At 37.2% G+C, this 23,168-nt stretch overlaps 3 protein-coding genes, 1 long non-coding RNA gene and 1 other non-coding gene across 5 annotated transcripts; 3 read left to right on the forward strand and 2 right to left on the reverse strand.

Annotated features, from left to right (window-relative positions):
* Positions 1-194: 194 nt before the first annotated feature.
* Trnat-ugu (transfer RNA threonine (anticodon UGU)) lies at positions 195-266 on the reverse strand. The gene has a single exon. It is a non-coding gene; the product is annotated as a tRNA-Thr (tRNA).
* Positions 267-995: 729 nt separating this feature from the next.
* On the forward strand, positions 996-6,480 carry LOC116292311 (beta-1,4-galactosyltransferase 4-like). Its single transcript, XM_031699595.2, has 7 exons — positions 996-1,494; positions 1,974-2,095; positions 2,350-2,466; positions 3,059-3,246; positions 3,565-3,687; positions 4,576-4,671; positions 5,976-6,480. The coding sequence occupies exons 1-7, from the start codon at positions 996-998 to the stop codon at positions 6,133-6,135; spliced, it is 1,305 nt and encodes a 434-aa protein (XP_031555455.2). The 3' UTR covers positions 6,136-6,480.
* On the reverse strand, positions 2,359-6,027 carry LOC148911766 (uncharacterized). Its single transcript, XR_016119594.1, has 2 exons — positions 5,947-6,027; positions 2,359-2,761 (listed from the first exon to the last, which is right to left on the reverse strand). It is a non-coding gene; the product is annotated as an uncharacterized LOC148911766 (long non-coding RNA).
* A 103-nt stretch (positions 6,481-6,583) lies between the features above and the next one.
* On the forward strand, positions 6,584-8,640 carry LOC116292319 (uncharacterized). Its single transcript, XM_031699603.1, has one exon. It carries the CDS (start codon positions 6,765-6,767, stop codon positions 8,550-8,552), a length of 1,788 nt encoding a protein of 595 aa, XP_031555463.1. The 5' UTR covers positions 6,584-6,764; the 3' UTR covers positions 8,553-8,640.
* Positions 8,641-10,189: 1,549 nt separating this feature from the next.
* LOC116292306 (uncharacterized) lies at positions 10,190-20,152 on the forward strand. The gene is made up of 5 exons (XM_031699589.2): positions 10,190-10,302; positions 12,497-12,567; positions 13,375-13,458; positions 17,752-17,954; positions 19,982-20,152. The coding sequence occupies exons 1-4, from the start codon at positions 10,190-10,192 to the stop codon at positions 17,802-17,804; spliced, it is 321 nt and encodes a 106-aa protein (XP_031555449.2). The 3' UTR covers positions 17,805-17,954; positions 19,982-20,152.
* The last annotated feature ends 3,016 nt before the right edge of the window (positions 20,153-23,168 follow it).

Below are 23,168 nucleotides of genomic sequence, written 5' to 3' on the forward strand. Positions count from 1 at the left end.
CTCTTGTTAAAAATTATTTTGCAATTATGTATTTATTTATTAGTTATTTTTTCGTACGTTTTCGTAAATTTTATGAAGACCTTTTGTTTATTTCTTTAAAACTTTGCTCTTAAATTAATTTATCAGGCTTACTAGAATTTTAGAAATGAAAAGAAAAATTTAAAAAAAAAATAGGGAAAAAAAGTATTTAAGCAAGCCCCGTGGGAGGTTCGAACTCCCGACCCCTGGTTTACAAGACCAGTGCTCTGCCACTGAGCTAACGAGGCTTTCGGCTGAACAATTTTGTAACAATATCATATTTAAAGGCATCCGCCAAATACTGCATCTCCTGAATATACTTGCAGGGTTTTCGCTTCCCCTTGCACTAAAATTTACTTAAAAAGCACCAGATTTATTAATTTAAATACTAACTAAACATTCCTCATTTTCCCCCCGCTACAGTTATAAATCAATTCCACAGCTAACCCAAAATTCAAATACGAAGTTAGCATTTCCGTTAGTATAAAATATTTATGAGCAAATCAATAAATCGAGTATAAATATCTTAACTTTATTCATTCAAAACCTGAATAAGTGAGTTTTGGATTTGAAGCTTTAGAATAATGTCTAGAATGATGTAAAAAGTTTGAAGACGCGATTCGCACTTGTGGGCTACCTGTGTCAGAGTTCCTTGTAGTAACATCATCACGGTCCCCGCTCAAAAAGTTGAATAGTTGAATTGCTTTAAAAGTGTTGTAAACAAGTTAATTTAGATCTTAGATTAGAAATGACTATCATATTTTTCTTATATAGGTTTTTATTTTATTTTTTTAATTTTTTTGAAGCAAGTTGAAAAAGCCTTTTTGAGACGATTAAGGAGTTGCAGCAATGTCAATCTTGGACGGCGTAGTACATTCTTTTTAACAATTTCGTGTAACCAAGTCAATATATACAATAGTGTGGTATAGCTTCGTTATTCATTTATTTATTCACCTTATCATCCTGAAACGTAAACGATGCAGCTTTTAAAGGTTTTGTATTTCGTTGTGTTTTTAGGGAGTATTGGATATTTTTTTCTTTACGGATTTGTTATGAAAAAACTTCCTAAAATAACCATAAGTTACGAAGAAGATTACAGTGGATATCGTAAAGGAGAATTTTACCAACGGCTTCACGAAAATCCACAAGACAGTAAAAATAAATTGTCTGAAATCTCTTTTAGTCCAACTTCATCAATTTTGAAAACGCTACAGGCCACCACAACAAAAAAGATTTCACAGGATTATGATCAAGATAACGACGAAAGCGAAGCTTTTTTAGATTTTCTTTCCAATTTCAAGAGTAAAGAAGACTTGGATAATTCAAGTTCTATAGAAGATGAAACTTTGTTTCCGCCAACGAGAAAACCAATACGTGACAATGGCGTAGGGCTTTATAAATTAATGAAAAAGATTGATGAATTAGAAAGCTTGGAAGTAGCTGACCCATTGACTCGTTGTATTCAGCCAAAACGAGGTTAGTAGCTCTATTTACGACGACGTTTTATTTATTGCAGATAAATTTGTCAAAGCGTTATTATTTCGGTATCATGACTCCCAAATCTCGAGTTACAAGGATAGTTATTTCTGCGAGATTTTTGGTCTGACATGTCACACAACTTTCACTTCATCAAAGCGAGGCAACCAAACTTTATTCAGTTTTAATCATATGAATATCAGAATATTGTTATTCAAACAATAAGCTATTAATATCAGTAAAGCTAGAAATATGCAATCTGTTAGAGATACAGCCAGTTTAGTTCCTCTTCCTACTTTCCTTCCTTCCTTCCTTCCTTCCTTTTTTTCTTTCTTTCTTTCATTCTTCCCTTTTCCTTCCTTCATCTCTATCTTTTCAGTTCTGTCTGTGCACTGCCTTCTTCTCCCATTTTGCCTTCTCTGTTCCAAGCGAGCTCACGAAACTGAGACATGACTTTCTTCAATTAAACGTTTCTCTAGTTGGACGACTACAAATCGACAACAGGCCTAGAATAGCACTCAAAATGGAAGAAGCCCAGCAAGACCTGCCGTTCGTCTCTTCCGGCGGAAGCTGGAAGCCAACAAAGTGTCAAGCCACAAAGGTAGGTGACGTCATACTTGTCAAACCACAGGTAGCTCAATCACAGATTTTGAAATTCAGTTCAGTACGTTTTTGCTGAGCACAAAACTCTCAACTCACATGTTGATTTTTGAGAATTTTTTAAGGAATACATTAGTTTTGAAGACATATTAATATAGCAGGTCCAAAGGTGGTGAATGTCAGAAATCCCTACCCCCCCCCCCTCTAAATTGGGTCCCGTAAGGCGATAACTGTTTCATTTTGTTACTCTTACAGGTTGCTATAGTTATACCGTTTCGTGACAGACACCCTCATCTACCATCGTTCCTGAAACACATGCATCGGTTTCTAAGATGGCAGATGTTGGACTACAGAATATTCGTTATTGAACAGGTAGGGTAAGACAGTGCTACGAAGGCTTTGTCTTTCTGTCTTTCGTCTGTGATGAATGATGAAATGCATTAAAATGCTTGACAGGATTTTAGGAGTGCTTTTTCCTTGAGAATTATTCCTTTATTATTATCATTATATCATCATCATCATTATCTTCTTCTTCCTCCTCTTCCTCCTCCTCTTCTTCTTCTTCTTCTTCTTCTTCTTCTTCTTCTTCTTCTTCTTCTTCTTCTTCTTCTTCTTCTTCTTCTTCTTCTTCTTCTTCCTCTTCTTCTCCTTCTTCTTCTTTCTTCCTCTGAATGGGAAAGTAAACCAAAACGACAATCGTAAGTGCGCGGTTGACTGAATCTTTATTCTACACAAATATATGATATTTCGATATAGCTAGCGGGTGCTGATTGCCTGGCTAGCGTGCCTATATATTGTTAGAGGAAAAATATTCGCGCGTATATAAAATATATTTTATAATCAACCGGAAAACTTGAAAACGGATGCCTATTTATCTCGCAATGTACGCGTTGCAAAAGCAATTACCCAATAGCGATTTGTGATGCCTGCAGCGTAATATTTTCTTTGATTCAACTTTTTTCAGTCAGGTAAAAGTCCCTTCAACCGTGGCATGCTGATGAACGTAGGGTTTCAAGAAGCGATGAAAAAAGACAAATATGACTGTGTTATATTCCATGATGTGGATCTGATTCCCGAAGATGACAGGAATGATTACAGCTGTCCATCCTCACCAAGACACATGTCTACTGCGGTTGATACGATGAAGTATAAGTAAGGCTGCGTTTACACGGTACCCGTTTAACTGGTCTAAGAGTTGTACGTTTAGGGGCACCGTTCACACGGGACTGAGCTATCCGAGCAAAGATTCGTTCGCTTAGCCGTGCAAATTTAGATCCCGTTCCTTGTAAACAGAACCCTTTTTGAAAACATGATTTCCATTGATTATATTTCACTTCCGGAAAATTGCGCATGCGCCAAAGGATGGATTATGCCAGAGCCCTCGTTCTTCGACGCAGGCCAAAAGAAACGCAGGCTCTGGTTGCGAGATTGAGGTAGAATACTCAGCAATATTATGCTTTAATCTTTAAGGTTGGGTTACAAGAAAATCTTTGGTGGAGTAGAAGCTTTCTGGCCGGAACATTTCTTGAAGGCAAATGGATTTCCAAACCGCTACTGGGGATGGGGTGGGGAGGATGATGACCTGTATGTAAGGTACGTAGATGTGTAATAACTACTGGGGGTGGGGTGGGGTGGGGTGGGGAAGATGATGACCTGTATGTAAGGTATGTAGATGTGTAATAACTACTGGGGGTGGGGTGGGGAAGACGATGACCTGTATATAAGGTACGCAGATGTGTAATAACTACTGGGAGGGGTGGGGAAGATGATGTCCTGTATGTAAGGTACGTAGATGTGTAACTACTGATGGGGTGGGGAAGATGATGACCTGTATTTAAGGTACGCAGATGTGTAACTACTGGGGATAGGGTGGGGAAGATAGTGTCCTGTATGTAAGGTACATAAATATGTAACTACTGGGGATGGGGTTGGGAAGATAGTGTCCTGTATGTAAGGTATGTAGATGTGTAACTACTGGGGATGGGGTGGGGAAGATGAATACCTGCATGTACAGTTGTGAATTGTACGTATTACAATAGACCTTATTCGTGGTGTGACAATGTTTTCCCAATTCAGCGCGACAAACCTCTGGGGGAATGAAGAGCTATTGTTTTGAAACTTCTCGGGATATCATCGTTACTCCTTTCGTATCCTTTGGGATACTCATGAATTTTTCGAAGAGTAAAAACAAAAGAAAATGAATCCCCTGTGGAGGTTCGTCACGCTGAATTGGGAAAACATTGTCACACCACGAATAAGATCTATTGAGTTTCATGTATCGTAGCTCTCTCCACCCACAACGCGTATAGATGATTAATTTGACAAAATACTGGGGGCAGAGGGGGAAGGGTGGGGAGTTACCTGTTACCGGAAATGGACTAGTTATTTTCCTACCAAGGCAGTAGTAATGTTGGTCGCTTATGATCATAAAAGTGAGTGATCCGTCTTATTCATCACTTTGTTTGTCTCGTTTGTTAACAGAGTTATGAAAGCATCATTGGGCCTCACTCGCCCCGCTCAACAGATAGGTCGATACTACATGATAAAACACAGAAAGAGTAAAGGAAACCCTGAAAGGTGACTACACACGTTGATAATTTGAAAATTAGGAAGCACGGGGAGGGGGGGTGGGGTGGGGGCACCAGCCTTGAGCGTTATAGAGCATGCGCAGTAGAGCAGTTTTCGTATGACTGGAAAAAGCTCATTGCCGTAAAGGTGCTGACACACGGCGCAACATTGCAAGCAACAATGCATGCAACATTGCACGCAACAGGACTGTTGCAGCGTGTGTTTACCACAAACGTGTTGTACGCAACGTTGCATGCAACAAATCGGAAATTGAATCGCGCTCTACTCTTGCAACATTGCGCGCGATAAATTTCGTCATGTGAACATGGCTGCAACATTACCTGCAACATTTTGAAATTTCCAGATAATCAGCTTGCACCAAATTTATACCTGCTGACCAAATATCTTAACATAGCAGGCTGACACAAGCGATGTTGCGTGATTTTTTTGCAATGTGTGTCACCCCGATTCAAATTTGTTGCTTGCAATGTTGCGTGCAATGTTGCACCGTGTGTCAGCACCTTAAGCGTCTCTTGCCGTGACCGTGATATTTTCTAGCATTTTGATTTGCTCGTTTTTTTCTCTCGCGATGTGATTGGTCTGGCTGTGCCGTGACCTTGGCGTGACCGTGTACGCGCCGTGTTAATGTCGTGTTCCGCGGTGTATTTGATTACATGGAGATCGAGAGTACGTAAATTCTCGCGCAATGTGTTTGGTCTGGTGTATGCCTTGTGATACCACGACCTGCATTTGTGCTGCGAGCTTTTCACAGTCATACGAAGACTGCTACATACGAATCACGGCAAATGATATTACCCAAGCTCTTACTAAGTCACTCTTAAACCCTCACTCCCGATCTGAGACTGAGAGCTAGGATGAGACTGGCAATGTTTCGCGCGAAATCTTTGTTGTTATGCTCCACGCTGCATCTCATGTTTCGCACGCTATTTTCTCAAATTCCAAATACGGTTTTGGTATTACTTATTCTACAAAAACCCTTGAATCCCTTGCACACTACCTCTTCCCAGATAGCACTCAGTGATCATCTTATCGCTATATTTTTATATAGCATTAGCCGATGTTTACAAACATTAGCATAGTGGTGTTAATTTTCCAACAATTATCACAATAGTTCCTACCAAGTTGCTTTGTTTCGTCAGTAAATCGTTGGCATTATAATAAAAATAGCTTAGCTAGCGCTATAACCGGGTCGCATTGTTGATACGCGTCGCATAAGTGGTGCATTTCACCACTCGTGCTTCCCAAAGCATTCCATTTACTTACGAATTCAGAATGTATTTGTATCTTTCTAGACATGCCATGCTAAGAGAAAGCCACATTCATATCGAAAAAGATGGTCTCAACTCATTACAATACAAAGTTCTTTCACAAACTGAGCATCCGCTGTACACAATGATCGCTGTAGATCTTACTTCAAAGGATACGAGTGATAATTGGTCCATATTAGGATGATGTCGAATGACAGATGATGACGTCAGTAAGAACAGCGGACGGCGTCGTGAAACAGCTGAAATGACATCATGGAACATCAAATGATGTCATACAACTTGATATTACATACGTCATGACGCATGTTATGACGTATACATCGAAGGAAAGTGTGTTAAATGAGAAATGTGTTTTTCTAGAAAAAAAAGATTGATAAGCAGATCTAGAGAAAGGGTTTCAAGTCCTCCGGAGCCACGAAAGATCAATCTCGTCTCCAATACCTTTCGGGCTTTTACATGGCCAGTATTTTCTCGCGGCGCCTACCGCTGACCAAAAAAAGTTAAAAAAAAAAAGTAAAAGTTTTTGAAAAATCACTTGGCTTGATATTTTAAAGAATATTACAAAAGTTATCAAGCCAAACAAAAAAAAAAGCAAAAACAAAAACAAAAAACGAAAAACAAACAAACAAAAAACATTTTTTACTCCTAGAAACTTTGATTATAAAATTTTCTAATTACTTGGGTTCCCTGTGGTTAGCATGTTTTTAATATGGGGGGTAGGGTTAGGCTGTGTTGGCAAGGGCATCAAACAAAATGGCGGCTGCAGTTGAAAGTTTTGCTTGACAAAAATAACAAAAAATATATTGAAGAAAGATGACGATTCATATAAACGAGTTACCCGACACTGTTCTGCTAGGTATTTTCAGTCTCTTAGCTTCGCAAAGGACGTACAATTTGTGCAGGATGCGATTGATCTGTAGAAGATGGAGAGATTTGGCCACAGACTCTAGTCTTTGGAGGACAATTTCTTTCCCAAACAACAAAAGATTAAACATCGAGGTGCTAAAAAACATATTTTCATGGTGTACAAACGTGAAAGAGGTAGATTTAACCCACTGTTCGTTGGTGGATGACGGGTGTTTAGAGATCATAGCAGAGAATTGCCCAACACTACGAGTACTTAAAGTTCGCAATTGTAAAGTGACTGACTTTGGACTGGAAAAAATTTCAAGCTCTTGTCGAAATCTGGAATCTTTTACGATATCGTATCACGATTCACAAAGTATTACATCTGAAGCTGTTAATGAGTTTATAACAAAGTGCCCAGAATTAAAGGAAATTAGAATATTTGAAGAAGAACAAGACGAGGAATATGAAAACACCTTTGAAATATCCCCTGAGTTGATTCGTAATTTGATGTCAAGTACAGTGAAGATTTTTCACTGTGAAAATGCTTCATTTTTATCTGAAGATATCTTCAGAGTCTCTAATACGAATGTCAGTTTGAGGCTTCAAGAGCTTGGCTTGCCAAACTGCCTGGATCTTACAAACACTATGATGTATTCTCTTACAAACAGATGTTCAAGTTTGAAAGTATTAGACGTTTCACATTGCCCTGGGTTGAATGACTCTGGTATAATAGCCCTCACTGAATTTTGTCCACTGTTGGAGCATGTAAACGTCATGGCATGCCAGTGTATTACTGACATTGCAATTGAGAGCATTGCAAGACATTGCCCCAACCTGCGATTTCTGTGTGTTGCAGGCTGCGAGCTTCCAAAACCAATGGGTAATATAACAGATGTTGCAATACAGACTGTTGCAGACCTATGCACTAAGCTGGAAGATCTTAATGTTAAGTGGTGTCAGGGAGTTACGGATATCGGCATTAGTGCTATTGCAACCAGCTGTCCACACCTCAGCCACTTAAATGTCAGTGGGTGTCTTGCGATATCAGATGTGTCAATCCTGGTAGTGGCTGCTCACTGTAAGAATTTGAAGAGTCTTGATGTGACAGAATGTTTACGAATTACTAGCATCGGCATTAATAGCATTGCACAAAATTGCATGAAACTTTGTCATCTAGATATGCAAGTGTGTTCGTATATGTGTAACCTTGATTTTAGATGCAATGCAACAGTTTCTTTACCCCTTAGACATATAGACTTGTCATACTGTACGAAAATAACTGACGAATGTTTAAAACACATCACTTGGTTATGTCACAATCTCACCTTCATCAGCTTAGCAGGCTGTCATAGGATAACTTCCACTGGCATGAAGTTTATTGCACAAAACTGCCATGAATTGCAATACTTGGACATATCGTACCGAGGCTTGCAATCCAGCATTCATCTTACTGATGAATCCATTGTATTACTTGGACAAAATTGTCGTCATCTAGCATACCTGGATTTGATTGGCTGTTGGAATGTAACCAAAGAATGTGTGAGAATAATTCTTGAGTGTTGTAAATATTTAAGTCAGTTGAACATCAGTCAAATTTGTGAACCAGATGCTGTGTGTACTCAAGGACAACGATTACGAAACATGGTTTTGCAATATCGCTCTTCCTGTGATCCTGTAAGGGTTTCCAAGACAACGAGAAATGGGAAATTGGCCGAAAGCTTTATCCTTTATATGTCGGCTTTAAATCTCTGAGTAATAGACTTCAATTTTTACATAAGTATAACTTTACTGTAGACTTTGCTTTGCAGATAATTTTCTTTATTAAATGAATACTACTTGACTAGAATATCTATTAATGATAGTCCACTATCTTAATCATGATAAGATCAGGGACTGCTGAGTAAGTTTTGAATTGAGTGGAGGGGGGGAGTAATATTTCAGAAATCTCTTCCGAATACTAAATTTTATACCAAATATAAGATTGGCAAATAAAGCAAAAATGGTGGCAAAATTATTGGAGGGGGCCCCAGCCTCTCACCTCTCAGTTCCCCTAGCTCCACAGTCCCTAATGATAGTTACCACCAGTAGTTAAGTCTATGTTATAGCATGGAGCTGCTGCAGTTGTTGCTGCTGCTGTTGCAGAGGCATAGGTTATCGCCTTGAGGAAGGGGGGGGGGGGGGGGTCAAAATTCGTTTTCAAAACATTGGCAAGTCAAACTTATCATGTGACCCACTAGGCCTCCCTGGAAATGCCTCTGTGTTGCTGTTGCTGTTGCTGTTGCTGTTGCTGTTGCTGCCATTATTGCCGTTGATGGTTGAAAGTGTGAATATTTTGCATTCTTCATAAATAATGCATAAGTTTGGAAAAAGTGTGAAAATGGTCCAAGAAACCTATCCTGAAATGCTTAAAAAAAATAGTTAAAAAATTGAAAACATTGCAAAAATGATGAGTTTTGGCGTTTTTTTTTAGTGGAGTAGAATTCCTGTTTAACAGGTTTTTTGAAGACCAGTATATGAAAAACTATTGAAATCTCTCTTGCCGCGAGTCAACAAAGCTGACAAGATAATTATCATCAAAGGCTTTAAAAAAATAGTTAAAAAATCATTTCAAAAACAATGAATCCATAATATTCAATCTTCAATAGAATATTAAATAGTACTTAATATTCTCTTGTTTTAGGGTTGGGATTAGGGTGTAGGATTATAGGGTTAGGGTTAGGGGTCAGAGCTCAAACCCCTATTTTTAAAACAAAATAACAATAAGCTAAGGAAGAGGGCATTTTACCTGTGAATTAAAAAAATACTAGTCAACATGTGATAGTTAAACATGCACAAAAGATAACAATTCAATTAGGGTCTACAAGAGTGCATACCATATATATCGCGAAAAGAATAAGAAATTTCACAAACGTGAACAAATTAGTACGAGATGTTGCACAAATTTATACAATTCTGTTTGTCAACTTAGAATACGCTCTAATGTGTATTAGGCTGCATTCATAATGTATGGCAGAGGGAGGGGGGCAGGTGAAATTGAGGGGGGATGGGCAAATTTTTATCAGAAATGGGGGGAATGCACAATTTTTGAAAGAAGCTACAGGCCTTGCTTAGAGTGGATCGTATTTTTTGCATAACTTTAAGGGGGGTGTTAAGAATCATTCTGGGCATTTCAAATTTTAACCTGACCCCCCCCCCCCCCCCCCCATCTGCCATACATTATGAACGCAGCCTTAGTCTAATATCTATTTCGCGGTTTTAATAAATTTAATAAATGACTTCATGCCATATGCAAGGGAAAAATTCTATGGAATAAAAAGAAACTAATAATAAAGATAAATAACTTTAGGAATCTTGCGTTTTGATTGGTTGCGGTATTTAAATAGTTGTGTATGGTATTATGGGTATGCACTTGTCCCATCAGCCCCTTCGGTCGCACACAAGCAAAAAAAAAAATTGGAGGAAAAATAGCTCGAAAAGGGACGAAAAACATTGCTGTTAGACGGTAAGAAACGTTCGGCAGCTCAAAAATAACTCTTGTAAGATTTAGCTTAAATGTTTTTGCTTCTCTGTAGGCCTTTACCCCTGATATTTGTTGCCTTTTCGTTGAGTTAGCGAGAGTTTGTTGTTGCACGTGTGAAGTTGTCGAAGTTAGACTTGTTTTCAAACATGCATTTTGTGTTCGTAGGATTGTTTTCTTATCTTTGAACAGTTAAAATATGTGTATCAATACTTTTTGGAATATCTTTGTTCAATTTTCTTTTAATTTTGAAGAATTTCTAAAACCAATTTTCTTCGTACTTTGAAGACCAATACCTCTTCTCACCTACTCCTCCCTGAGAACAAAAAGCCAACACTAGAATAATTTCTGTAGGCATATTATGTTTTGTGGCAATATTTTTTTTCTTAGAATAATTAAGCTTATAGAAAACATATTTTATACGAAGTAGTATAAAAAATATTTTTTTCCAAAATATTGGAGAGATTTTACTTTTGATTTACAGCAAAAATCGTTGCATTGTGACCCACTGTTTCAAAACCCTGATTAGATTTTGGTCTTTTCCCAGCTGTCAATCATCTTGGGTTTATGCAAGCGAGTCTACGAACACGACTGCTCAGCTTTGACCCGCTGTTTCAAAACCCTGATTAGATTTTGGTCTTTTCTGAGCTGTCAATCATCTTGAATTTATGCAAACGAGTCTACGAACATGACCGCTCAGCTTCGGCCTTCAACACATGTGTTTTTCGAGAACCAGTTAAGGTGACTGGCTATTTTTGAACATTCGATTTGAGTCCATTGGTGAGTGCGGAGTCAAAAACAGCTGAATAATCTACATTACCGCCGTTTGCATTACAATGCGGCCACCCCAGACACAAATTGAGTCGTGAAGTTTGCAATAGACTATTGTCAATCATTCATGTTGATGCCATTTATACACGTTTGGATCAGTGAGTTGGCTTTTCTATCAAACTTTCACAGTCAGATATCACGAAGGAAAGTTCCGAAAGCGATTGCAATGAGTTTAAGTACATGCAAGTAGAATGAGGTGTTTGATCGACGGCAGTCTATTGCAAACTAAACGACCTGATTTGTGCCTGGGGTGGCCGCGTAGTAATGCAAACGGTGGTAATAATCTTTATGAAGAACCATACATGTTTTGAACCTTAAGAGGGCAACACCCTCAAACTTTACACGGGACTATACTTTTTTATAAGCTTATTCAAAAAAACTTCTAAAAATCTACATATGTTACGTCTTATTCTATAGAAAATTTAATTTTTCTAACACAAAAATTATAGATTTTTGTAGGAATTTTTGTTTGACTTTATGAGATTTTTGGAGGGCGCTGAAAGGATGAAACTTGATAAATCAATGCATTTCGTTGTCTTTCTGTCAAGAATATCCATGTAGTATTGTAGAATGATTCATCACTTGCCGGCATTTGTGCAATTATGGAGTCTGTAAAGAGATGTTATCTTGTGAGTTTTAATTTTTTTCTGATCATTTCTGGTGGCAAAATTTTTGCTTTAAAAAGTTGAGCGTAGGAATCTATTAAATGCTGATTATCTTGAAAACATTTAATGGAGCCTGGTAAATGGTCATAGTCATTAATGTAATGGAAGTATATAAGTTAAAGATGCAGCATTCAAATTAAAGAAATGTTTTTAAGATTCAACTATTCACTTTAGGTAGAATCAATTCTGAAAGTTGACAGGGGTCAAAAGCACTTTAAATAACCATTCCATTCCCATAACACACCAGTTTCACATTGAATGCATACCACTGCTTTTGAAGACCACAAACTTATTTGTACAAGCTTAGCCTTGTTTACGAGTCAGATATTGACAGATACAATTAAAGGGGCATTTGGATGAAAACGCCCCAATTTTTGAAAGTGCAAATAATTGAAGTATTTGAGGACAATATGACTCAATTATAATTATGGAAATCTGATTAGTGAAAATTTTAGCCTGGGAGCCACTTGCAGATAAGATATTTTGGGTTAAATGCAAAAAGAACAGTAGGGTTGAGTAAACGACGTCATTTACTCACAATTTCGATGCTGAATAAAATTGATAATTTTTTCCCGCCACTTTTGACTGTGAAGGAAACATGTTGCTTGTCTACTATCTGGGCCATATAGATACTTTTAAACAAGTTTCAAGTCATTTCTAATTTTTATTGATTTTCATCCAAGTGCCACTTTAAAATTCTGTGGGATTTTCAACACATTAGCATGGTTCAAGGTGTACATTCTTTACATTACAGGTACAATCAACTTTTGAAAATTGTTTGCTTTTAAATGAAGCTAAGCCTGTACAACTGAGTCTTCAGCTATAAGATACAGCAGTATTTTTAGTGAAAAAGAAAAGGGAGTATTGGAATCCCATTATATTTTATTCCATTGGGTTTTTCTGTAGGAATAAATTCCCATTCCATTCCCATTATTATAAACATACTGCATTTATTAAATTCCCATAAATTTGTGAGTGTTTATTGGAGAATAATAGGCCCTTTGCATCTCAGTAATCACATGCTGATTAATTCACTGAGAGCAAATGAATGAACATCTTGATTCCCATGGGTGAAATATACTGGTGAGCAAACAAACTTTCTACAACCTGTTTCGAGAGATTGTAATAAAACTGCATTTTGTAACACACTGGTTACACATCGTTTGATTCAGTTCTTTACAAGTAGTGAAAAAGAATCACCAATTTAATATAAAAACAAAAATTTTGCAGTCCAGTACAGACATGTGACCGTTAACTGCAAAGTGCCTATTGTCATCCATAAGATTTATCCCAATAATTTACCAAGTCTGGGTTTAGTTTTCCCCCATTTTTTCTCATTATTAGGAATTCTCTCCAATATTTATAAATAAAAAATTGAAATTTTGTTTCCTGCAATGACTGAGCTAAAACTAATTTGGCTGGTCATCGTGAGTGATAACTTAAACACTGGACTCGTTAGCACAAAAAATTCAACCTAGACTGACTTATGGAATCAGTTTTTATACTAATCAATGTATAATAAATGATTTTACTAAATTTGAATTTTGTCTATACATTTCAGGTGAGGAACAATATCTGGAGATGATTACGATGGACCGATGGACTTACTTTGCTCCCTCGGTGTTGTTGCTAACCATATCTGCTGGTATGTTAATGTATAATAATAATAATAATAATGATAATAATAATAACTCTATTCAATTGATTAATTACAAATCAAAAATGCGCAACAAAGATACATAAATGAATTCTAAGATTATACTAACACTACTATAAAACTAGAGTGCAAACAATATAGAGTGAACACAGTAAATCCGTGAAACACCAGTTACTAAATAGTACAAAATAGTGCTAATTAAACAATAGAAAACAATGGAATTTGCATGAAATTGTGCTATTTAGTATTACTAAAGTTTCACGGATTTACTGTGGTCACTCTAACCGTGAAACTTTAGTATCACTAAATAGCACAATTTTATGCAAATTCCATTGTTGTCTATTGTTTAGTTAGCACTATTTTGTACTATTTAGTAAATAGTGTTTCACGGATTAATTGTTTACACTCTATCAATGCACTAAAAATATCTAAAAATTAATCTATTAGGAAAACTATTTTTAATATTAATTGCTGGCATAACGCAACCACTTTTTCTAAGATCATATGAACTGTTTTTTGGAATAGGCACTACTCTTACACATGAAAATAGTAAACATTCTTGGGCAAAACATCACTATTGGCTGTGGAAGGTGTCATGAGTGAGTGCTGCCTGTCTTTAAAATTGTAATATTTTTTATGTAAACGTTTAAAGTGCTACTACGACGAAAATCGCTCAAACTTGGATTCCGCTGAAACTTCCTAAGAATACTCTTTAAAGGTCCAATAATCACTGTATGAAGTGTTTTCTCGATATTCAGGACAAAAGTATGATATTTTTACGATTATTTTTTGGAGTCTGTGACGTCATACACTCAACATCAAACATTGCTACATATATTTCTTTGTATATAAATCCTTAATTTATTTTATTCCTATGAAGACCAAAGGGTGGCTAATGTGCTTATTTCACATTACTTGTGACTATAATTTATATTTTGGGGTGTTTGGGTATTTTTTTCTCCCTTTACTACTAATATCATAAACTACAAAATTTCAGCTGAATCCAAGTTTGAGCGATTTTCGTCATAGTATCACTTTGAAATATGAATGATTTTCTTTGAATATCATTTGATTGTTTATAAATTAATGCTCACAGTTTAGTGATGTTTAGTGATAGTTTGCTTCAACATTGTCAAGTTTTAAAAGACTTTAGCGAAGAAATATTTTCACTCAAAGTACATACGCTTAGCATGTGGACATCAATTTAAGGCTAAACCAAAAAATAAGTGTGTTTCCTGTTGCATGAGAAAAATAATTGGGGTCGGTAGGTTGGATTTTTTTTACTGATACAACAGTGAAAATGAGGGAACCCTGTGGTACATTTGGAAATGAAAAATATATCAGGGTCGGAAAAAATCGGCAAGAAAATTAGGGTCGGTTGCGCAATAGGAAACATACTTAGTTTTTTGTATGGCCTAAGCATTGCTTGATTGATTACAGTGAATAAAGAGACAGTGGTAAAACCAAGGGTTATGACAGTGAATGGAACATACATACATAGGGTTGTAAGGCTAAAGTGTATGAATAATTTATAATTAAGTCTGAATGCATGTGGTTGGGGCAGAGCAGTTACATGTCGTAGAACATGTACAAGAGGGGTGGATACTGTACAACCCTGGTCATAAGCCCTGGACTTCTACTCTTTCATAAAAGATTTACTAACTGGAAGGGCTTATATTCAGGGGGGCTTGGCTTACAGTACAGCCCAGAAACATGTGTATATTTGATCGGGAGCTGATTGCACCAATTGTCAGCGATCTGCACCTGATTTTCATTGTTGTTCATGATTTGATTGCGATCATTAGTATCCGATAGTTTCGCCCATGCATAACTTTCGCCTACTTAAGTTTGCCTACATAAATAAGTTTCACCTACTGAAGTTCGCCTATGTATCAAATGCATTGTATAACCTATCTATGAAGGGTTAGACAATAAATATACTGTAAAAAATGAAAAAATAGTTCTCGTGTAAAGAATAAAACTTTTATATGAATAGCAAGGCAAAGAAAGTAAGAAAAACATTGAAAACTTTAGATGTGAACAAGTAACTGTTGTGTGACATTACAAGAGTGTTAGGACTTGTCAATGAAACCAGCAAACTACCTGAATTGTGTAAGAAATATTTTCTCGTTTGCCAAAATCTTGAGTAAAAAACACAAGTTCAATCTCCAGGAATGTGTATGTAAAACTCAAGGCTAATAATGTAAGGGTATTGGTTACCTAGAATAACTAGAAAGCTAATGGAGCTAGTTACCACAAATATTAGAATTAAAAAATATATATTTAGGTAAAAAAGTAAATTTTTTTATTTTTATTTGTACCACTCTTATCAGGATTTACCATATTTGTTTGTATATATACAAAAAAGATAATTTAATAAATCTAAATAGAATAAAAACACAGTTATTAATAATATATAAACTAAGGCAGGTAAATGAAAAGAAGGTACAGGTTGTCTGTAATAACCACAAGGCTAAGTATTATTACATTTTCTTCATTTGCGTATTATTACATTTTCTTCATTTGATGAGCATTCAAGCCCTATATTCCAGCAATAAATTTCATTAAAATCTTTGATCTTGTAATTTTCAAAATATCAACTTTCATGTACAAATTTAATAACAAGTTATTACCCTGTACCTTTGAATCATTTTTTACTACTATTGATAAGGTGCATGGATATAACACAAGAGCAGCAACAAAAAAGTCTTTTTATTTACCCAAGGCTAGAGCTAATTATGGAATATTTAACATACGATTTCAAGGACCTAAAATCTGGAATTCTATTGATGAATCATTTAAGAAATTGTCTCTTTATCAATTTAAGAAAAAGCTGAAAATTAATTTAATTTCTAAATATTAAGATCAAGTTTTAATACTTTTACAAATTAACTTAAATATACTGTAAAGACTGATGATGCTATTGTGTGCTGCGTGTGTATTTGTATAGTTTTTATGTCTTTTTTGTCACTTTTTCAATCATATTGACTTTTTTGCCTATGTGTTTATACGGTGTGTTATTACGCTGATTATTATAATTGTAAATAGCAGAAATCCCGACCCTAAATGTAATGAATATTAATTAAGAATATGTAAACCAACTTCCAAGCATTTTTAGCTTTCTAGTTATTTTTGGAAGTTGGTACCCCTCAATCTGTCTAACATATAACAATGTATCAAATTAGAAAAATAATGTAATAATGGGTACAAATAAAGTTCTTCTAGTCTAAAAACATATTCAGTAAAAGGAGCAAGAGAGAAAAATATTATTGATGAGAAAAAGAGATTTTTTTTACATTGCTTAAAGCTAGTCCATCGTTTAAAATGCTGCTTGCATGATGCCATCATTTGTCTATCCCTACCAAAATGCTTTGCCAATTTTCTTTGTATTTCAAATTATTTGTATTTCCTCATGATAATAGTAACTAAAGACAGTTGGTGCTAATAAACTGAATAAAAGAAAGTGTGGAAAGGAGTCTGCATGGTAGTGGTAGGAAATATGCCACGATGCCATTGACCTATTCTTGCTCTCTTATCGTGCATTACTTGTCACAATATTGGCAATACAATCAAGTTACAAAGTAGCAAAATACTGTGCATAGTTTTGGTTCTCCATGAAAGAGTTTGAGTCAAGATTAGGATTGCACACAGTCATAATGGAAGCTTATTTTGGTTTTAAATTTTACTTATGGCATAGGTGTTTTCTCCTTTTGAAAACTGGGCATATTTTGCCGTTCTCAGCACTCATTCCATGCTCAATAAAAGGGTTATGGCTAAGGTTAAATTTTATTCAAGTTAAATACAAACTTGTTTTGTTTTTCCAAACTGTTTTTAGTGTTTTAAAATAACAAAATAATGATTTAATATTAGGCTAAATACCAAATCAGGCAATGTGTTAGGTTTAATGTGAAATTATCCATCCCCAAGCCCCACACCTTGAAGGAGTTTGGAATTTCTGAGGGTTGGGAAGGGGGGGGAGGAGGGGTCAGAGAAAGGAAAAAAATTACGGAGTAACTTTGTATGAAATAACATTGGAATTTCTAGGGGTAGGGGGGTCTTTAACAGAAAGTCCTCCGTGGGGTATTGATTGGCAAGCAAATGAGGCACATGCAAACAGCTATTCCTCCAGCTCCCTCCCCCTCCCTCTCTAAAGAATGAATGATCCCAAATTCTGTCCACTGATTCTTTATTTTTAAAGACAATCCCTCTTACAAAATGCTTATTTCAACTGTGCTAATAATGCTAATTAACATTATGTCATAACCTTCATTTTTCCCCCAGGTCCAGAGTTCTCTTGGGTGCTTGAAAGGACTGACACTATTCGTACAGTGTGACACTACCGCAACTACAGTCACTTAGACCAGTTAGACAGAGTGAACCAATCAAAATGTGGTATGAAAACAATGCATCCTAACTACAGTATGGTTGCTGGAACTGGACCAAGAACCTATGATTCCTCAGTATGGTGTTGCAGTATACATCAGGCAAGTAAATATTATAGTTGTTCAGCCCTGAGAATATATAACCTAAGTTTTAGGCCCATGCAAGGGAAGGGGGGAGGGGAGGAGATCAGAGGGAAGAAAGGGGACCGGACTGATATTTAGAGCTTGTGTTGAGTTTACATATTCTGGACGCACATCTGATTGGACAAAGACCAACAGGGATTTACCAGAAGTATAGTTACAAATATACCACTTCATCACTATACGAAATTATCTTAGAGATATATTTATTACCAGGTTACCTGTGGTAACACCAGTCATAGAATACCTTTTTAACTCGTGGATATGTGAAGCATAGAAACAAGTTATTGCGAGGGGTCTGAATATGCCTCACTCACTAAGATGTTAGCAGATGGATAATTAAACATTTATGAATCTTCTTAAGTCATCTGCTTACGAAGGTTACATGAAACATATTTTCGGACCTCATACATTTCTGAGGTGATGTCTAGCACTGATCTAAGCATTCTCACACTAGCACACTGACCTTCAGATTATTATTTATATAGAATAAATCAAGGAAAGATTGAACTTGAATTGGGAGGGTGAGGTGGGGATAAACCTCAATAGGGTGAGGTGGGGATAAACCTCGATAGGGTGAGGTGGGGATAAACCTCAATAGGGTGAGGTGTGGATAAACCTCAATAGGGTGAGGTGTGGATAAACCTCGATAGGGTGAGGTGTGGATAAACCTCAATAGGGTGAGGTGGGGATAAACCTCAATAGGGTGAGGTGTGGATAAACCTCAATAGGGTGAGGTGGGGATAAACCTCAATAGGGTGAGGTGGAGATGAACCTCAATAGGGGGTGAGGTAGGATAAACCTCAATAGGGCGAGGTGGGGATAAACCTCGATAGGGGGAGAGGTAGGATAAACCTCAATAGGGTGAGGTGGGGATAAACCTCGCTAGGGTGAGGTGTGGATAAACCTCAATAGGGTGAGGTGGAGATAAACCTCAATAGGGAGAGGTGGGATAAACCTAAATAGGGTGAGGTAGGATAAACCTCAATAGGGTGAGGTGGGGATAAACCTCGATAGGGTGAGGTGTGGATAAACCTCAATAGGGTGAGGTGGGGATAAACCTCAATAGGGCGAGGTGGGGATAAACCTCAATAGGGGGTGAGGTAGGATAAACCTCAATAGGGTGATGTGGGGATAAACCTCAATAGGGCGAGGTGGAGATAAACCTCAATAGGGTGAGGTGGGGATAAACCTCAATAGGGAGAGGTGGGATAAACCTCAATAGGGTGAGGTAGGATAAACCTCAATAGGGTGAGGTGGGGATAAACCTCGATAGGGTGAGGTGGGGATAAACCTCAATAGGGGGTGAGGTAGGATAAACCTCAATAGGGTGAGGTGTGGATAAACCTCAATAGGGGGTGAGGTAGGATAAACCTCAATAGGGCGAGGTGGAGATGAACCTCAATAGGGGGTGAGGTAGGATAAAACTCAATAGGGAGAGGTGGGGATAAACCTCAATAGGGGGTGAGGTAGGATAAACCTCAATAGGGTGAGGTGGGGATAAACCTCGCTAGGGTGAGGTGGGGATAAACCTCGATAGGGTGAGGTGTGGATAAACCTCAATAGGGTGAGGTGGGGATAAACCTCAATAGGGCGAGGTGGGGATAAACCTCAATAGGGTGAGGTGGAGATAAACCTCGATAGGGGGTGAGGTAGGATAAACCTCAATAGGGCAAGGTGGAGATAAACCTCAATAGGGGGTGAGGTAGGATAAACCTCAATAGGGCGAGGTGGAGATAAACCTCAATAGGGGGTGAGGTAGGATAAAACTCAATAGGGTGAGGTGGAGATAAACCTCAATAGGTGGTGAGGTAGGATAAAACTCAATAGGGTGAGGTGGGGATAAACCTCGATAGGGGGTGAGGTAGGATAAACCTCGATAGGGTAAGGTGGGGATAAACCTCAATAGGGAGAGGTGGGGATGAACCTCAATTGGGGGAGGGGTACTTGTATTGGGTACTTATGTATTTTTTGTATATTGTTTTCAGGAAAAGACGAGATGGATATTTTGGTAAGGTTGCAGTATTTGACACCTAGCCTTTTTCATACCTAGTTGTTTTGACTTAGAAATTTTTTAACTTTGAATTCTCTGGACTTGTAAAAATTGTCTTGTAATTTGTGTTGTGTTTAAAAAATAAAGTTTTACTATGGACTTAGAATGTTTCCTATGTTTTTTAATTAATTCCATCTTTACCCTCTCCACACCCTTTTTGACAAATACCACCCTAAGGTCTAACCCTCATCAATACCTCCTCGAGGTCTTGCCAGCACCAATACCTCCTTGAGGTCTGGCCAGCACCAATACCTCCTCGAGGTCTCACCAGCACAAGTTGTTGCTACCCCCCGCTGACCAGAACCACAGCAGTAAAATTACTGTCCCGACAACAGCCATCTTATGAAACCATACCAGCTAACTCCTCTAATGGTGAACACTGCTGATAAGAAAATCAGACTCTGAACTCGCTATAGACCCATGAGAGTACCTCGATTGCAAGCCAGCCTTTGTACTGTGAAGACAAGTGCAAGTATGAGAATTACAAAATAACCACACCCCACTCCCCATAGGTTTTACTGCACAACAGTGATGTTATTTAATATGAAAAGCTAACCTGGACTCTGTACCCTTCAATGAGTGGTTCATGTTACCCTAGAGGACTAAGGTCTATAATGTATTCAGAATCTGCTAAGGGACTAGGTCTATAATGTATTCAATTAAGTATTAATATATTCAGGGTCTGCTGAGGGACTGGGTCTATAATGTATTCAATTAAGTATTAATATATTCAGGGTCTGCTGAGGGACTGGGTCTATAATGTATTCAATTAAGTATTAATATATTCAGGGTCTGCTGAGGGACTGGGTCTATAATGTATTCAATCAAGTATTAATATATTCAGGATCTGCTGAGGGACTGGGTCTACAATGTATTCTATTAAGTATTAATATATTCAGAGTCTGCTGAGGGACTGGGTCTATAATGTATTCAATGAAGTATTAATATATTCAGGGTCTGCTAAGGGACTGGGTCTATAAAGTATTCTATTAAGTATTAATATATTCAGAGTTTGCTAAGGGACTGGGTCTATAATTGATATTAATTTATTCAATCAATCTCAAGGGAACAGGGATTATTATTTTACGCTGTATCATAATGATATCCCATCACATTTTTTATGGCAAAAATATTAATGAAGTGCCAAAATATTGACCGTTTGTTGTTCTGCTACAAAATGGCGAATTTCTGAATTAGGGTCCCCTTCAGATATTCCTGGCTACGCCCTCCTGTGTTAAACTCTTGGTATTAAACATTTCCCATTTGTTGATTCTTTAGTTGATATAGTTTTTCTGTTGTAGGTTTTGATGAAACATTTTTACTGTTTAAATTTTATATGAAACTGAGGTCTTTTTTTGCTGGTGCAAAAATGTATTAAATTACAATCCTATGATAGAACCTTGTACATCAGTCTAGCCGAACATCATTGAACTCAAGATTAGGTCACCTAGAAATGATTCAATTTCTAGTCTTCCCAGGTTAATAATCTACTGGTATGGAAGTCTGAATGGTGTCTTATGCAAGACTATTGAGCACACTACCCTAAAGTTATCACTGTTGTACACACCCATGAATAGTGAGGTATGATTATTTCTACTCTGCTTGCACTTACCTTTGCAGTGACTAGCATTTATGCAATCAGTGCACTACCATAAAATCTGCAAAGAGCCATCACCCGGTAAACTTACCCACAACATTCAGCAAGAGAACAGCCAACCGATAAATGGCAACAAGGTTAGACTCTGTCAGGTTAATCGGTAATTTTTTTGCACTGTCTGACGATGATACCTAGCCTGGTAGGGCAACTTCGGTTAGCACTGATAGGGCCTTGTGGGATCACTCTTCGTCTGGCCCCTACCCTTCGACCTGTCCGGCATGGGTGACCCTAACAGGAGTACATGACTCCCGCCGGCATAGCTCTAGGGGTCATTGGGACATGCAAACCGCCTCACCACGATAAGGTGGTGATCCCATCGAGACGGGTTAGGACCTAGTGCAAGGTATCAAGTGTATAGAGTGTGTACAACCATGTGACTCAAAATCCCTTGAGATGTGGATAGCAATGAAACAGCTGCCATCTTGGCTGATCTAACGAGAAGCTAATGAGGAATGCTTTGTGATCATCAACCAAGATGGCGGAGATGATGTAACATGCACCTGCTCTATTTCATTTTTCTGGTGTATGAAAATTAAATAGTAAAAAATCTTAAAATAGCAGCCAATCTCATAATTAATTTCTTTAAAATCAAAATAAATAAAACTGGAATAAACGGAATTAAAAAAAAAACATTTTATGTGTGATCTTTTCTGAATCATTTATAAGTCTTGGGTTTTGAATAAAAAATACTTATACCTTTTTAACTGAAAATAGTTTTGAATGAAGATATTTTCAATGAAATTATTGTAAACCATAAAGAAAACATTCCAACAAAAACATTCGTGAAATAATCTTATTTGCAGGACTCAAGACAGCAGCAAAAAATGCAATTCCAATTTCCTGATTGCAAGTAAGATAAAATAATTGTCAATTATGATATTGAGAATAATATGTCAATGGAAATTTTAAGCCAAAAATCACTTGTCATGAAACAGTCAAGGGCATCAGTGATCACTCTTTAGTATTCATGACGAGAAAAATTCATTACGAGCCGTCAAAGGCTCGCAAAATTGAGGTACGTAACTTCAGAAATTTCGATCAAGACAAATTTTTGAGTGATCTCAAACAACTGCCATGGTCAGACATCAAGTCTTACGATGATCCGAATGATATGTGGATTCGCTGGAAAACCTTGCTAACCAAGTGTATTGATTCCCACCTGCCTGTTCGCCACAAGCGTGTGGGAAGGAAAAACTCACCATGGATCACAACGGAGCTAATACAGAAAATGCGGTCACGTGACCAATTGAAAAGGAAAGCAATTTCCACTGACAGTGACTTATTTTGGAAAAAATACAAAGAATCGAGAAACAGGATTAATAACGAAATTAGATTAGCGAAGAAAAAATACTTTACGGAAAATTTAGCACTAAATAAATCTGATCCTCGGAAAACATGGCACCTCCTTAATGATCTAAGTGCTCGAAAGGCTAGCAAATTTTCCGGCGTTTCCGAAATTAAAGTT

Source organism: Actinia tenebrosa, unplaced genomic scaffold, assembly GCF_029948245.1.
Source record: "Actinia tenebrosa isolate PJP-AT-01 unplaced genomic scaffold, QUT_ActTen_1.0 PGA_scaffold13__45_contigs__length_12533684, whole genome shotgun sequence".
Lineage (NCBI taxonomy): Eukaryota > Metazoa > Cnidaria > Anthozoa > Actiniaria > Actiniidae > Actinia > Actinia tenebrosa.